The sequence below is a fragment of the Lynx rufus genome, unplaced genomic scaffold (assembly GCF_022079265.1).
Source record: "Lynx rufus isolate CCGP_SWC_20201006 ecotype Redwood Valley unplaced genomic scaffold, mLynRuf1.p SCAF_6, whole genome shotgun sequence".
NCBI classification, from domain to species: domain Eukaryota; kingdom Metazoa; phylum Chordata; class Mammalia; order Carnivora; family Felidae; genus Lynx; species Lynx rufus.
Window position 1 is genome coordinate 135358133 of NW_025814878.1, and position 16729 is coordinate 135374861.

At 48.4% G+C, this 16729-nt stretch overlaps 1 protein-coding gene across 6 annotated transcripts in view; it reads left to right on the plus strand.

Moving 5' to 3' along the window:
* The window catches only part of KDM1B (lysine demethylase 1B), a 63930-nt gene that overhangs the window by 43960 nt on the left and 3241 nt on the right, over positions 1-16729 (plus strand). For 5 of the 6 annotated variants that reach the window (XM_047101552.1, XM_047101553.1, XM_047101554.1 and 2 more), the window contains 8 exons: positions 599-770; positions 3621-3748; positions 4715-4846; positions 5390-5464; positions 9744-9860; positions 10584-10709; positions 12013-12135; positions 13962-14114. In XM_047101552.1, coding sequence (XP_046957508.1) covers positions 599-770; positions 3621-3748; positions 4715-4846; positions 5390-5464; positions 9744-9860; positions 10584-10709; positions 12013-12135; positions 13962-14114 — 1026 coding nt within the window. The other variant, XM_047101555.1, reaches the window with a different exon arrangement.

The window sequence follows — 16729 nt, forward strand, 5'->3', positions numbered from 1 at the left end:
GCTATTTTGCATGCGATGTTTGGGATATACTTATACTAAAAAACAATAACAAAAAACAACCCCCCACCCCCCCCAAAACCCAAACCACTCGTTATTTATCTGAGAGTCCAGTTTTAAGAGGGCATGCTGTCTTTTATCGGGCAACCCTACATAGTTTCTTTGAAGACCTGGTAGGCCCAAGGTTTTTCTCTGAACTACTTATTTGCCGTAAATTCGGCATCAGTTTCTGTGAGTGTTGGTGTGGTTGCGTGCTCATTCCTGTGAGGGTCCACGCAGGGGACAGGACGTCAGAGCGAGGGGAGGCCATGTGCAGCTGTAGCACCTGAAGCATTAACAGACCCTGGCCACAGAGCTGTAGGGTGCGTGGCATAGAAGCTGCCTGCTGTTACCTCACGTTTTCCTGAGAGAAGCGCTCGATTTCCTGCTCTTTCCTCACTGCCTGACTTGGCTGCCACTCCCCAGGAGGCACGTGTAGCTTTACTTTCGGGATCTGTTAGACCATTTTCTCCATGAGAGAGCTCTGTCTGATTTCAGCTTAGAACCTGTAAGTGTTTTTTCCAGGGAAAATTTTCACCTTCTTATTCTTATTATTTTGAAGCTTGGCATCAGCATGCATAAATTTGGAGAGAGATGTGACTTAATTCAGGAAGGTGGAAGAATAACTGACCCCACTATTGACAAGCGCATGGATTTTCATTTTAATGCTCTCTTGGATGTTGTCTCTGAGTGGAGAAAGGATAAGACTCAGCTCCAAGATGTTCCCTTAGGAGGTATGGGAGAATGGGGTTCTGACTGTTCCGTGGGAGTCTCTCTGTAACCCAAAGCTGGATTAGCAGGAGCAGAGGAGTCCTCTGAAGGGGTGCCCGGCTACCTCGGTCAGTGAAACATGTGACTCTTGATCTCGGAGTCGTGAGTTCAGGCCCCCACATTGGGCACAGAGCCTACTTAAAAAAAAAAAAAAAAAGTGGAGTCCTTTGAACCTTCGTTTTGGACTGGTGAATTCCCCAGACTGTCCCACTCTGGAAAGCAGATCTTCCTCAGGGACCTTTAGATGCCCGTGTCCATGAGCACTCATGGATCTTATGTTGCATAAAATAGCTGGTGTTTAAAATGATCATTTAAATGTTTAATTTGCATTTGCCCCTAGGAGCTTACTTTTAAGGAAACTGTGGTAAGCCCCTTGTGAATGGTCAATGACATAACGCCCTTTCTAGATGAGAGAGTTTCTGTATGCCAGGATTTCCTTTCCCTGTTTTGGGCAGTAGGTTGAGTTTTTTTTTTTTCAGTACGTTTTAAGAATTCAAGAATGTGTATTACAGTTTAAAATTTTAAATTCAGAATCGTTAGGCTTTGGTACTAAATGGACCAAAACGTACTAAATGTACTCTTTTCGAAAACTTGACTGTCTGCAAGAACTCATTTCCGTGAGGGTGCCAGCGGAGATTTTACCATACTGCTTCTTAAATTGATATTTATTTAACCTACAATTTTTATGCCCTGAATGTATTGACTTGTAGTTCTCGGCGAATGTCTGGGTTTCTTAAAGTATGATTCTGTTCGCAAGATGTTAATTTGTTTCAACTGTATGTTCCCTTATAAGGGTTTTTACTTCTTCATCTTGATAGATGCTGCATCACTGTTTGGAGTAAACGTCTCCGTGACAGGGACCGTCCCTTCTCTTTACTCCCCTTTTCCTCTCCTGCCCTGAGACCCACCATGTTGAGCCGCCCTAACTAGTTACGTGTTCACTGGCAGAGTCCAGCAGAACATTTTCAGAAATTTCCTGAGATGCACGGGGATCATTTAATCAAATGTAGGTAGTGTCCAGACCCAGTAGTGGGCCGTTGAATTTTCTGAAACTGGGGACAGTTACTAAGCTGACATTGTGCGGAATGTTCTCAGAGTTTGGTTAGCATTCTGCACGTGTGTGGTAGTCACTGGACGGGGTTTTCTTCACCCTCCTTTCAGGACTACCAGATAAAAACATTAATAGTACTGCTTTGTCTTGGCCTTACTTAAGAAAAGTTACCAGGGCAGGATCAGCAACGCTGTGTGAGTTGGTGTTTCGTCTTATAAATATTTTTTTGAAAAGCTTGGATAATGGCGCACACATCTCCACTTGGGGAAGGTTGCGGTTACATCCTGCCTGGTAGTATCTGAGCTGAGATTTCACCTAATTAGCACTTAGCCCAAAACACCCAAATATAAATAGTGAGAAGCTAGAGTTAATTTCACAAAGCATATGTACTAAAGCTTTTAAATGTAATTTACATAAAAATCACATTAAGCCTTCTCCCAATCTGTTCATACTTAATTTCACATACTGTTCCAGCAGTCTCGGTTCTCCCCGAACCTCTACAAAACCTAAAGGAAGATAGAAAGTACACGGCAGGATGCAGGAATGGGAGTGCAGGATGGTAGTGAAAGTGGCAGGAAAGCCCTGGGGTCTGGGGGGGGAAGGGCCGGCACAGATCCAGAGGAGCTGCGGGCATCCCCGGATTCACCATCTAGCACGAGGGTGGAAAATGTTGATGAGAACCCGGAGTTGCCAAAACAAATTTTTTTTAAATTCCCTCTCAGTTCGTGTCTAGCTAAGCCAGTGCACAGGACTTGATAGAAAGAAGCCTGGAGTCTGTGCTGTACCTGTAGGGTGGTGGTCCTCACTGGAAAGGTGATGAAGAAGGGCCCGTGCTAAGGTTCTTACCATGTGTCGGGCGTGAGCCTCCCTCGCCCCCACATCCCCACAATAAAGGGAGTCGAAGAGCAGAATTGGAACGATTCCACAGGGCTGTGTATGTGTAGTTAAAGTTCCGGTCGTGTGACGTGGCTGAATGCTGGGGTTGCTAGCGAGCAGGATTCCCGAGGTGCATGGCGGCCGGGTGACGCTGGCCCGCAGGGGCGATGGGCCGGGCTGGGGGCTGCTGGCAGGGAGGCCAGTGGGGGCAGCTGCCTCCCGGGGTCGGAATTTACCGGGAAGAGACCAGGCTGCAACTTAGCAGAGCGTGAGAGCGGGCGGGTAGTAGTTGCTGTCTTTGGAAAGGCTGGAAAGGTGCTAGCAAGCGTCTGGCTGTGGGTTTTGGAATTTATTACGTAGGCGGTGAAACACCGGTAATTGGAAGGTATCAAGGCAGCAGACTGAGGTGATGAAAGGCCATAACGGAGTATTCTTGTTTCGGAGAGAATACAGCTGATAGTCTGTTGTAGGTCTCTTAGTTAAGGTGGGAGGTCCTCAGAACGTGACTTCAGGTGATTCACACTAGGACCAGAAAGGGAAGAGGATTTTTCTCTGGGTGTGTGTCTTTATATATGCGGGGGGTGGACGGGGGGGGGGGCGGGGGTACTTTTTTCTTCATCTTGAGCCAAAAAGGAAAGTTTTTTCAACTGGGCAGAAATGAAACCTGGTTGAAAGTAGCCTCCTGACCTTGTTTCCAGTTGAGATAAGCTTTTCCTTTGTGAGCAAAACCAACGTTCTCAACATATCCTCATGCCCCGAGTTGGCTTGGGAAGGGACCTGAGTTTAGCAGATTTTGCAGGTAGCAGGAGTTTGGGAACATAGGATAAGGAATTAGACAATAATGTGACAGCCGTTCTTTTTCTGCTTTGCCCCCTTCCCCTTACAGAAAAGATCGAGGAGATCTACAAAGCCTTTATTCAGGAGTCGGGGATCCAGTTCAGTGAACTTGAACAACAGGTGCTTCACTTCCACCTGAGTAACCTGGAGTACGCCTGCGGGAGCAGCCTCCATCAGGTGTGGCTGGCTTTTGTGAAGCGTGTGTGTGCGTGCATGTGTGTGCGTGCGTGTGCGTGTGTGCTCACCCACACCTCGCATCTAAGCACTGAACTCCCGACCGGTTTGGGTAAACAGGAAACAATGGTTCTGCTGTTGAAAAGGTCAAAAACCATGACTTCAGAGCATATTAACCCCACAGTGGTTTAGACTTTTTTTTTTTTTTTTTAAGTGAGAGAAACCTTCCTTCCGATAATGGGTGCGAAGACTCCGTATGTGAACCAAGTGCAGGACGGCCACGGGGCTGGACCCGGGAGGGGCCCAGAGCCTTGTCTGTTCACTGCCGGTCTTCCCTTGTGCTCCACGGAGTCCCTGAAGGCATTTCTGTGGAACCGTCGTGGTCTGAGAACACTGCTCTTGGGAGACCAAAATAGAGTAGCCTTGCAGTTACGGTCTGCCTGTCTCGCTGGAATAAATTTAAACTTGCCTCCGTCAGTCACTTGACCACTGTGGTCTTGATACTCAGACCCTCTGTGTTTTGAACAGAGGCTCCACGGCTGACCCCGACCTCTTGTCCAACTCCGCACCTCCCTGCATTCGACTCCATTGTGGTTGGAGTAACCCTGTTTTCCAAAACTGTGCCGGGTTTCAGCCTCTGCACAGATGCCACGTTGAAGACACGTGGATGGCATATTTATAGCTGGAGTTGCTCAAACGCAGTTTTACTCATAGAGTTCTCCTTTTCCAGAATTACTGATATGTAATACACCGAGTGTGTTTATCAAGGAGTGGTGCCCGTGCCCAAGTCATGTCTACCTTTTGTTCTAAGATCCGCTTTCCTGGGGCGCGTGGCCGGCTCAGTCGGTGGAGTGTGCCACTCTTGATCTTGGGGTCATGAGTTCAAGCCCTATGTTGGGAGTAGAGTTGACTTTAAAAAAAAAAAAAAAAAGAATAACATAAGCTTTCCTGCACATTATCGTTTCCCAGGTGTCTGCTCGCTCCTGGGACCACAACGAATTCTTTGCTCAGTTTGCTGGTGACCACACTCTGCTAACGCCTGGCTACTCTGTAATCATTGAAAAACTGGCAGAAGGACTAGACATTCGGCTGGAGTCTCCAGTGAGTCTCCACAGCGGCCGGGAGGGGCGGCTCTGGTTTGGCCTTGGGTTTGGAGGATGTCAAGTGTGGGACACGTGGATTACACAGGAGACAGGTGCTTGCTGTGAGCCTGTTCGTCAGGCAGCTCCACCGTCTGGAAGCAACAGTGGCTCGGATGCATTTTCATTGCTAATGAAGTGTTCAAGTGTCTCATGACCTCCCTGACACAATGCAGCCATTTTCACTCTCGAGTGTTCGCTTCGAGTCTTTGTCCTGCTGCATTTGTATTGTGCATTGCTCTAATCATAGAGGCCCCCGTTTACCTGTATACTTCACTCTAGACTGTGTTGTAAAGATTTTCCACTTTCTGACAAAGTGTTTATAAGTTGTAATGACTGAGCGATAGTTCCCTGAAGTCAGCTGTAAATGTCACTTAGATCTCTGAATGCCGGGAAGTGATTCTCTGGAGTCTTGGAGGTCTAAACTCACGTGATAGAATCGGGGAGGATCCTGGATCGTATGGGTCCGCCCCTCGTGGTTTTCATGGTTGTTTTTCTTGCGCAGGTGCAGAGCATTGATTATTCTGGAGATGAGGTGCAGGTTACCATGACGGATGGGACAGGATGTACAGCACAGAAGGTAAGTGCTAACATTTCACTAGGTGCAGCCAGGGGCCTGGGGGTGTGGGAAAACAGTGTTTTCCACCTGGAAGTTGGCCTTTGGCAGTCTGCCCGGAGCCTTGTTTGATTCCTGAAGAGTTCCCTGTCTCCACTCAGTTCTGTGTGGATGCGCAAGTCTGATTGACCTGATCTAACGCTGTATGCATTCATGGAAGACACAATTCTGAATAGTGCTTATTTATTTACTTTTAATGGTTATTTTTGACAGAGACAGAGTCGGGGTGAGGGAGGGGCAGAGGGAGGGGGAGACACAGAATCCGAAGCAGGCTCCAGGCTCTGAGCTATGAGCACAGAGCCCAATGCAGGGCTCGAACCCACGAATCATGAGATCATGATCTGAGCCGAAGTCAGACCCTTAACCAACTGGGCCACCCAGGTGCCCCGAGTAGTGTTTCTTAAAGTAGGTTCTGTGGTACATCAGTCCTGAGAGTTGAACAAGAAGAGAAATCCTTTGGGCAAATAAGTTTGAAAGTGTTGTATATTGCAGTCTACTTTTTGAGTTAAATACGCGTGTATTAAAGGCTCTGAGAAGTCACGCATTCCAGAAAACTTAGTTTGCTTAATTCAGTACATACAAAGGTGGTGGGTTGGTTTGTTTGTTTAGTAGGTTTCTTTTGCCATGGAATCATTTTTCAGTCCAAGACAGCTCCATGTTTTCATTTTGAAACTGGCAGAAGTACTTTTATGTTACTGGAAGTGTTTGTAAACCACGTTAGTAGGTGGCCACTGGAAGAGTGCTGTAATATGCGAAGTCACACAGAGATTTCTGAGGTGTTGGAGAGCAAAGATGCTTACTTGGGGTGGAGGGGAAGTAATAAATCCTGTAAGTTTATTTCAGTTTAGTTATTTCTGACATGACCAGAATGTATAAATGACAGACCATCACTGGATTCCTAGATTAGCTGTGCTCTGCCCGTTTCAGTTACCTAGAAGTATTTCAGAGTGCATGATACTCCTACTGAACTAAAGGATCTCATGTCAAATGAAGAGACAGGGTCTGGTGTACGAGCCCAGGGGGTGGGTCCTCATATTATTCCTGCCATTGGCTAGCAGGGTAGTTAGGAATGGTAGTGTAGCCTTTGGACTCAGAGTGGGTCTTTAAAAATTTCTTTTTTAGGTTTTATTTATTTTTGAGAGCAAGAGAGAGCATGAGTGGGGGAGGGGCAGAGAGAGAGGGAAACACAGAATCCAAAACAGTCCCCAGGCTCTGAGCTGTCAGCACAGAGCCCGATGCAGGGCTCGAACTCATAGACCGTGAGATCATGACCTGAGCCGAAGTCAGACACTTAACCGACTGAGCCACCCAGGGACCCCATGGACTGGTAGTGGTTCTCAATCCTGGCTCATGTTAGAATCACCTGGGAGGGGCCTAAAAAGAAAGGCTGCAGCACCCCCACCCCGAGATTCTCCGGGATTCAGTCTGGTCATGTTTGTGAAACTGCTCAGGTGAGTCCGATGTGTGGCCAGTGTCAGACCACTGAGCAGCCCTGCCCTTATGTGGGAGCCCCAAGCTGAGAATTTAAATTTAAAGCTCCTCGTGGTGGTAAAAATTGTTTTTAAATACCTCTCTTTAAAACTGTAAGTCAGCCGGAACGCCTGGGTGGCTCGGTTGGTTGGGTGGCCAACTTGGGCTCAGGTCATGACCTCGCGGTGCGTGAGTTCAAGCCCCGCGTCAGGTTCTGCACTGACAGCTTGGAGCCTGGAGCCTGCTTCGGATCCTGTTTCTCTGCCCCTCCCTCGCTCCCACATTGTGTCTCTCTCTCTCTCTCTCTCTCCCTCTGTAATACACATAAACATTTAAAAAAATTTTTAAATTGCCAGTCAGCTGATGGCTCAAGCTCTGGTATTTTGTGACTCTGCCTGTCGACGGCTCTCGCTGGGTCCCCCTCTGCCTGACCCTAACCAAGCACCTTTGCTCTTCTCTCTTTATGTCCAGCTCTCCGGGGTTATTAGGGCATAGCTGCAGGCTGTGTTCTCAAGTCTCTTCTGGAATGTTTACAGGAAGTATTTTTATAGTAGTCTGCAAAGATGGCATGGTTTGAGTTGGAAGTTTCCCGGACTTAGAAGTGAAAGATTTGCACCCCAGCGTGATCTACCAGTAAACATCTGACACACTGTAATGCACTTTAGGCTGGTTCCACCCAGGTCTGGCCTCAGTCCCTGACCAGAGCGGGTTCGTCCCTTTGGCCTGTTTGTTTACCTAAGTTCGTGTGCTTTTTTTTTTTTACTTTTTGCTTTTTTTTTTTTTTAATGTTTATTTTTGAGGGAGAGAGGAGAGTGAGATGGAGAGGGGCAGAGAGAGAGAGAGAGAGAGAGAGGATCAGAGGATCCGAAGCAGGCTCCATGCTGACAGCAGAGAGCCTGATGCAGGGCTCGAACCCACGAGCCTCAAGATCATGATCTGAGCCGAAGTCAGACCCTTAACCGACTGAACCACCCAGGCGCCCAGCTTCATGGGCTTTTGAGAGCGTTTTTGTTGTTAAGAAGATATCTAGATCTTGTTTCCTTGAAGTTCTTCTGCATCCAAGAGAATAATTGTTCTCTTTTTTTTTTTTTTTTGGGCTTGCTTGATGATGACCGAGAAAATGTTTTATATTTTATAAAAAGTTCCATGTGGCAGAAAATAGCGACAAAATCACAAGAACAACTCTGGCCTTTCTGTGCTCCTGGAGTTGGGGTTCAAGCCACATACGCTACATCTTTGCTGAGGGCTGTGGTGGATGTGGTGCTCGGCATCCAGTTCCATGGGACGCTCCTCCGTCCACGCTGCCTGCAGTGTGGACGGAAATGGACACACACACACACACACATACACACACACACACACACGCTTCCTAGACTCCCTTGAAGCTGAGGTTCTAAACAGGAAATGTTGCAGCCACTCAGATGCACTGGCGTGAGATTTGGAAGGTATGGCATGGCTTTTCCTTCACTTCTGACCAGCATCGTGGTCAAGGTGTTAGGTTTTTCCGCAGAGGGGCCAGTAGAGGGTCCAGGGTCCGCTCATTAACTACAAGGGAGTCGTGAGGCAAGCACGAGGAACCCATTTCACAGTTTGTTCTAGAAGTGGTGTGCTTCTGGAGCTGGTAGCAGTGGTAAAGGCTCCTCATTGTGACTGTGGTAACAGGGTTCTGGAGCCAGAAGTTTTCTGATTGTGTGGAGAGACAGCAGCTGTCTTTGATGGCAGGGTTTTGTGATGGGACCTCGAGAGTCGTTCTTGAAGGCTCTTAGCATCGGCACCTTCACCTCTCTAAAGGATTGTGTAAGCCGTTGGGAGACCCTGCAATAAGTTGCTTCCTTCTTGGGGCACCTGGGTGGCTCAGTCGGTTAAGTGCCTGACTTCGGCTCAGGTCATGATCTCACAGTCCATGAGTTTGAGCCCCGCGTCGGGCTCTGTGCTGACCGCTCAGAGCCTGGAGCCTGCTTCAGATTCTGTGTCTCCCTCTCTCTCTGCCCTTCCCCTGCTAGTGCTGTCTCTCTCCCTCCCTCTCGCTCACTCAAAAATAAATAAAACATTAAAAAAATAAAAATAATAAACTAATTAAAAAAAAAGTTGCTTCCTTCTTAATAGCCCATAATGTTTTGAAGAAAATGTTTTTAAGTTTATTTATTTTGAGAGAGAGCATGAGCAGGGGAGGATCAGAGAGAGAGGGAGAGAGAGAATCAGAAGCAGGCCCCATGCTGTCTCACGGTTTGTGAGATCATGACCTGAGCCAAAATCAAGAGTTGGACACTCAACCAACTGAGCCACCCGGGCACTCCAGTAGTCCACAATATTTTTGATGGACTTTACCATTTATGAAGCGTATTGATGTGTATTGTATGACTTTTAAGCATTATCCTGATTCTTTGGGGTTTGTAGGGCAGGTTTTACCTTGGCCACGTATTAGAAAGTGTTAGTAACAATACACAAGTGTAGTTCTTCTGATTCCATATTTAGGGCCATTTCCTCTTACAGTACTGCTTTTCATAATTGGCATCCACTGACTCTTCTCACCCAGGGTTATTGTAAACCATCTAGACTTTTCTGCGAGTTCTTCCACGTGGATGCCGCTTCTGCTCAGCCAGGCGCCCTTGTGCACCGAAGCGCCATGGCGGCTCTGGCTCTTCGCCATGGGACGTTGACAGTCTCGTGATTGGCGATAGAGAGGAACGTCCTTTGGGCGCTGAGATTTTCCTGGTCATGAACCCACTGGGTGGTTTTGCTTTTGTGTGTGAACTGTTCGTTTTCCCCCCAGGTGTTGGTCACTGTACCCCTGGCCTTACTGCAGAAAGGTGCCATTCACTTCAACCCACCGCTGTCGGACAAGAAGATGAAGGCTATCAACAGCTTAGGCGCGGGCATCATTGAAAAGGTGACCAAGTTACTGTAGCCTCAAAACCAAAGAGATGAATGTTGGGTGCCAAGGGTTCCTTACCTTCTGGTACTGGCTGAGTAGCGGATCATTTTTTCATCCAAATAAAATTCAAAGATTTTCTTTTCATTTGAGTGATTGTTGATGAAGAATACAAAAGGCTATTATCGGAACAGAAGGAGGAGAGCTGGCTGAGATCTCAGTTTTGCTTGACGTTTGGAAAATGAGTGTTGTTATTCAAGATTTGAACTTGGCATATAAATATATAAATAAAGTGGGTTTTTTTTTTTTTTTGGCTGCCTTCCAAGCCTACCCTCCATTAATTAATTGGTCCCAGTGAGGAGAATGTTTCACTTCCTCTGCCTTTAAATAAAATCTTCTCTAAGCAGAACGTGCCAGTGCTGGTGGTCCTAGGGGTAGGTGAGACTTTATCTTCAGAACATCTGCTTCAGGACCAGGTGTCGGGACTGCTTGGCATCTTCGGATTAGCCCAGGGTTTGTCAGTGGGTCCCGCCCACCCCACCCATGATATCGGTGGGGGGATGGGACTGAATGGCCCCCAAAGCCAGATGCTCATGAGAGAACAGACGAGACAGGAGCACGGAAGGGGAGCATTTTAGGATTTTTTTGTGTATCGCTTTAGCTAAGAACCGTAGGTTGCGTCTTAGAGATTACTTCTGATTCTAGAAACTCTTAACCATCTTTCTCTTGCTCGTTTTCCAGATTGCCTTGCAGTTTCCATACAGATTTTGGGACAGTAAAGTTCAAGGGGCTGACTTTTTCGGTCACGTTCCGCCTAGTGCCGGCAAGCGGGGGCTTTTTGCTGTGTTCTATGACATGGATCCCCAGGTAAAATCGGTGGTGACATGCGGTTTGAACTCCCTTACTGCAGTTTAGAATTTGGATTGGTAATGACTCCGGCGTCAAGCTCAGGAGCTAATGGACGTGGCGGATGCTGTAGATACGTACTTACATGCTGGCAGGGTACTTTGGGATATTTTTCTACAGGAAAAGCCCGACATCTGCCATGTTCTCTTCAGGTACTAATGTTGCTCCCTGGGAAGGGGATTCGTTCTTTGTGGAAACAGATATTTCGGGCTGATGGGGGGTCCTCTTAGGGAGAGTCAGCTCAGCACAGGACAGTAATGACTGGTGCCTGAACACTGCTCTCCCGGGTCCTGTGAGCACGGACGAAGGGCAGGGTATGGTTGGCCCCGAGGAGGACGAGGGCAGGCTCCGTGTTGGCAGATGTGACTGGTCGGGGAGCAGAGGGAGGGAGGGGCGTCCCTGGGACTTGGTAATACTAATGTCACGCAAAAGAATCACCTTTGGTGTTTTGTTTCCCCTTCTTCTCCCTTCCAAGAAACTTTCTTAATTTTTTTGTAACGTATGTTTGTTTATTTTGAGAGAGAGTGAGCAGCACAGGGGCAGAGAGAGACAGAGGAAGAATCCCAAGCAGGCTCCGCGCTGTCAGCGCAGAGCCCGATGTGAGGCTTGATCTCACGAACCATGAGATCATGATCTGAGCTGAAATCAAGTGTCAGATACTTAACTGACTGAGCCATCCAGGCCCCTTAATTTTTTTTTAATGTTTATTTTTGAGAGAGAGAGAACAAGTAGGGGAGGGGCAGAGAAAGAAGGGTCAGACAGAGGATCTGAAGCTGGCTCCATGCTGTCAGCACAGAGCCCAATGTGGGCCTTGAACTCATGAACTGAGATCATGACCTGAGCCAAAGTCAGAGGCTTAACTGACTGAGCCACCCTGGCGCCCCATCCCAAGAAACTTTGTTAAAAGGTTGCACTTGGGCAAAATTTCTTTACTGTTTGAGAAAGATTTTTTTCCCCTTATTTTATCTGCTGATCTCCCTTCTCCACCTTCTTCTATTTCTTCTAGAACAAGTAAGGGAAAAAGCCAAGAGAACCCTGAATTTGATATTTACACTTCTTCCTGAGTTGTTCAGCCACGAACAATAAAATGTAGAGATGAATATGGAGTTTTGTGAGGGAAACAGACTGGTGGTTGAAACGGGGCTGAGGGGCAGGGGGAAATCCTGAGATGTGTAGGACGAGGGCCTTACCCAGTCGGAGCCGTGCATTCAGGGGCCTCTGTACTGGAAGCAGGAAGTGTGAACTGTCCCTCCCGCGTCTGCAGAAGAAGCAGAGCGTGCTGATGTCGGTGGTCGCCGGGGAGGCCGTGGCGTCCGTCAGGACCCTGGATGACAAGCAGGTGCTCCAGCAGTGCATGGCCGCCCTCCGGGAGCTGTTCAAGGAGCAGGTCAGAGCCGCCTCCGGGACGGGGGAGAAGGCGGACGGCCACGTCGGTCCCTCTCCCGTTGTCCGGCCGCCCGCTAAGTCCCCGGGCTGGCCTGCCAGGGCTCCCGTAACAGAACACCCCAATCTGGGTGGTTTCAACGATGGACATTTCCGTTCTCGCAGTTCTGAGGCTGGAAGGTCCGAGATGAAGGTGCAGGCAGGTTTGGCTTCTTCCCAGGCCTCTCTCCTTGGTCTGCAGATGACCGCCTTCCCCCGCGACCTCACGTGGTCTTCCCGTTGTGCTTGGCTGTGTCCTAATTGCCTCTTCTTAGAAGGACACCAGTCAGACTGGATTAAAGCCCACCTTCGGGACCTCATGGGATCTGAATTACCTTGTGAGAGGCCCTTTCTCAGATATGGTGACATTATGAGGTTCGGGGGGTTTAGGGTTCTGACACACGAATTTGAGGGGGCCGCAATTGAGTCTATAGCAATATTCCATACCACCTTTCACGCCATTGTCTTCCTTTTGCTCACATCATCCGCACACCTCTTTCTTTTCCTTTTCCTTTTCCTTTCCCATTCCCCTTCCCTTCCCTTCTTCCTTCTTTTCCTCCCTCCACCCCCTTCCTTTCGTGCTAATCTGCAAAGGGTGGCAGTGCGCTGGGGCACAGACAGGCTTCAGGAATCTGCATGTCACGTTTGCTCAGGGGCGACGTGGAGCTTCCGTGTACCGTTCCTATTTTAGTACACGTGCTGCTGAAGCGAGCACCACATCCCCTTCCTTTCCTAAGGATGTAACAGGCTCAGCATTTTCCCTACATCCTGTATTAACCCAAACCCTAGCGAGCTTTGAGAGCAACCTTCCTTTCAAAGGGATGTTGTCCAGAATATTCTCGTACCCTACAGATGCAGCTAGTCTCATTTCTGTCTTTTTCCAGAGGGGCTCAGGGTACTTCATATTTGCCAGTTGAGTACGTCTCACAGTCTCTGCAGATTGGGAAATGGCGTAGCTGTCATCTTTTTCAAATAAAGGAATGGAAATAGAAAGAAATGAAATGAGAGAAAAGTTACATAAAGCAGAGAAAGAGACACCCGGGGGTGTTATTTTACGTGATGTGATTACATCTCACAGTAGTCCCTAGTTTGTGGGTTTTTGTCCAAAAACTCATTTTCACATTCGTTGTTTGGAATTTAGTGGGTAGTTTCCATAGAACTATTTTTGTTTCTTTTTGAGAGAGGAGAGCACACGAGCAGGAAGGGGCAGAGAGGGGGATAGAGGATCCGAAGCGGGCTCTGCACTGACAGCAGAGAACCTGTCTCAAACCGTGAGATCGTGACCTGAGCCCAAGTCGGACACTGAACCCACTGAGCCACCCAGGCGCCCTCCGTGGAACTGTTTTTCATGGTGGTGCTCGTCAGGGCTCACCTGACTCAAAACTTAGTGACGTGAAACATGGCCTCGTCTGGCCGTTCCTTTGGAGCAGCCTGCTGAGAACCGCAAGCTGAGGTCCCAGCACCGCCCCCTCCACTCTGGCCCAGACACCCCTCCGCCACCGTCCCCTGGGCACACGCCAGTCTCTGGCGACGATCGGGTCTCCGGCAGGATGAAGGGTGGAAGTGAGCCGTGGGGGGGGCTGCAGGGTTGGGGCGGGAGATGGAGGAAGCTGCACAAATGGGGGTGGGGGTGGGGGCCCGGGGGGAGCTGCAGGGGGCAGAGGGGCCACAGCAGAGTCTAAGAGGATTAACTCCGTCTCCAGAGGAGGCGGGAGTGTAGATTTGTGCTCTGGCTGCGCACGTCTAGGCCCCCCTTTGATCCCGGCTCCTGGTTCCCTCCGCCCCACACAGGAGGTCCCCGACCCCACGAAGTATTTCGTCACTCGGTGGAGCACGGACCCCTGGATCCAGATGGCGTACAGCTTCGTGAAGACGGGCGGGAGCGGAGAAGCCTACGATATCCTCGCTGAGGAGATACAGGGAATGGTCTTCTTTGCTGGCGAGGTGCGTGTGGCCATCCTGAACCCGCTCACTGTTGTTTTCGTGACTTTTAATGGGAGTGATGTACGTCCGGTGTTTAAAAGCAGAGTCAGATACGGTCAAAAGTATTAGGACCCCGAGACAGCAGACAGATGCCCCCTCAGCATCCTCCTCCCACCCCCAGGGCGGCCGTTTTTAACGCTTTCTGTTGTTTCTTCAGGAATTTACTTCGTGTTTTCAAATATTTGTATTGTTGACTTCTGGTTCAACAAAGTAGACATTGGAGCACCTGGGTCGCTCAGTCGGTTAAGCGTCTCTTGGTTTTAGCTCAGGTCACGATCTCACGGTTTGTGGGTTCGAGCCCCACGTCGGGTTCTGTGCTGTGGGCGAGGAGACTGCCTGGGATTCTCTCACTACCTCTCTCTGCCTCTTCCTCTCTCGCTCTCTTTCTCAAAATAAACTTAAAGCAATTAAAAAAAAAGTAGACATTGCTGACTTATCAGGTGAAAGACTTAGCCTATTTAGTGTGGTTATTTCACACTTGAAATGGTGCTCCTGTGAAATGTGCTTCCTGCTGAGCCACGAAGCTCTTCATTGACTTCGTTTTTATTTATTTATTTAAAAAAAATTTTTTTTTTTAACATTTATTTATTTTTGAGACAGAGACAGAGAATGAACGGGGGAGGGTCAGAGAGAGAGGGAGACACAGAATCGGAAGCAGGCTCCAGGCTCTGGGCCATCATCAGCCCAGAGCCCGACGCGGGGCTCGAACCCACGGACCGTGAGATCGTGACCTGAGCCGAAGTCGGACGCTTAACCGACTGAGCCACCCGGGCGCCCCTTCATTGACTTCGTTTTTACACAGCTTCCTGTTTTCTTGACAGTCTCACTGGCCCCTTTTTTCATTAGCTTAATTCTTTCTGTGCTTCTCCTCGGGCCCCTCCGCCCTTCAGGCTTCCCTCAGTCACTCAATCCCTGTGATTCCCTCAATCCTCAGGGGAATCCCACAGGCTTCCCTCAATCCCTGTGAGCTGGTGTGTTAGCTCCATTTTTGAAACCCCCTTCCTGGGGTCCTCTTGCCTATGTTCTGGTCTATACTGGCTGATCTCTGGGACTCCTCCTCACCATTTTCCAGGTTTTTGTTTTCTAGATACCTTTCTCCTTTTTTTTTTAATGTGTATTTTTTAAATTGTGGTAAACTATACATATCATTTAGCACCTTAACTATTTTTTTAAGTTTTTAAATATTTAAGGAATTTCACATGTGATTCCTTCCACTGCCAATCGATCACCGGAGTTCCTCCAAAGTCAGAATCATAATCTTCAAAATAGCTTTTATTTTTTTAATTTTTAAAATTATTTTTAAAATGTTTGTTTTGAGAGAGAGAGAGTGTGTACGGGTGGGGGAGGGACAGAGAGAGAATGGGGGAGAGAAAATCCCAAGCAGGCTCTGCATTCTCAACAAAGAGCCTGACCTGGGGCTTGAACTCGTGAACCTGTGAGATCGTGACCTGAGCCGAAAGCAAGAGTCAGATGTTCAACCGACTGAGCCACCCAGGCGCCCCACAAAGGTTCCAGTTTCTGCACATCCTCACCAGCAGTGTGCTGTTTTCTGGCTTTTGGTAATAGCCATCCTAATGGGTAGGAAGTAGCCTGGCTCCTTTCTTGGTTTACTTCTGTTGAGAAATGTTTTGCTGTTTTGATTACTGATTTTTTTCGGTGCCTGTTTTTCGCTGGCTTGTCATCTGGAAGCTCATATCCTTCCGTCCTTGATTTCTTACTTCTGACCATTTTCTCCTCACGTTTTTTATTTCTCTTATTTCTACATCTTCCATTATATAAATTGGAACTTCTAAACTGATTTTCTTTTCTTTGCTGTTACTCGTGTGTCTTATCTTGTTTCTGTTTCTCTCCTTGAATTGACTTTGGGAATTTTGGCTCTTTTACGAGCACTTTCTTGCCCTCAGGTTCTTCTTTTGGTAGCATCCTCTTCTTGCTTAGTGACTCCTCAGAGTTCTAGTTTGTTTCCGTCAGCCTCCGCTTCCCACACGTCCAGATATCCCATCGTTGACTGCTCAGACTGGAGGGAGGCATTTTTACAGAAGCCTGTTGAGAACGCCCACGAGCTTGCCAAGGGGTGGTTGGATCCCCAGTCTATCTACAGCTCTTTGGGAACATTCTGGGTGCCGGCAGCCTTGCTTTTAGTTATGAAGACCTGACTTAATCCCCATGTTCTTTGGTGCCTCACCCCCACCTCTGCCTCTGGTCTCCAGGGGGGTGCGGCCATGGGGGTGGGGAAGCTGGTGAGGAACCCGATTGCTTGCTCTTCGGGCCTGTTTTCACCGGTGCCCCGCCTCTGCCTCCGCCTCCGTCCTTCCCGATGCCTCCAGTGGCCGAGATGGTTAAAAGGTTCTTTGGGGTGAATCGGCTGGCTTTGGATCACCTCCCCGCCACCCTCCCCAAACTTCACCCAGTGAAGAGAATCCTCAGAGCTCTTTCATCTGCTTTCATCCTTTGTGGATTATAGTTTGGGACCGCCCAGGTCTTCTAGTGCCATCTAAAATAGAGTTATCTTTTCTCTCTCTGATTTTTGGATGATTACAAAAGAACGTCATTTAAAAACTGGCTGTGTGGTTTGT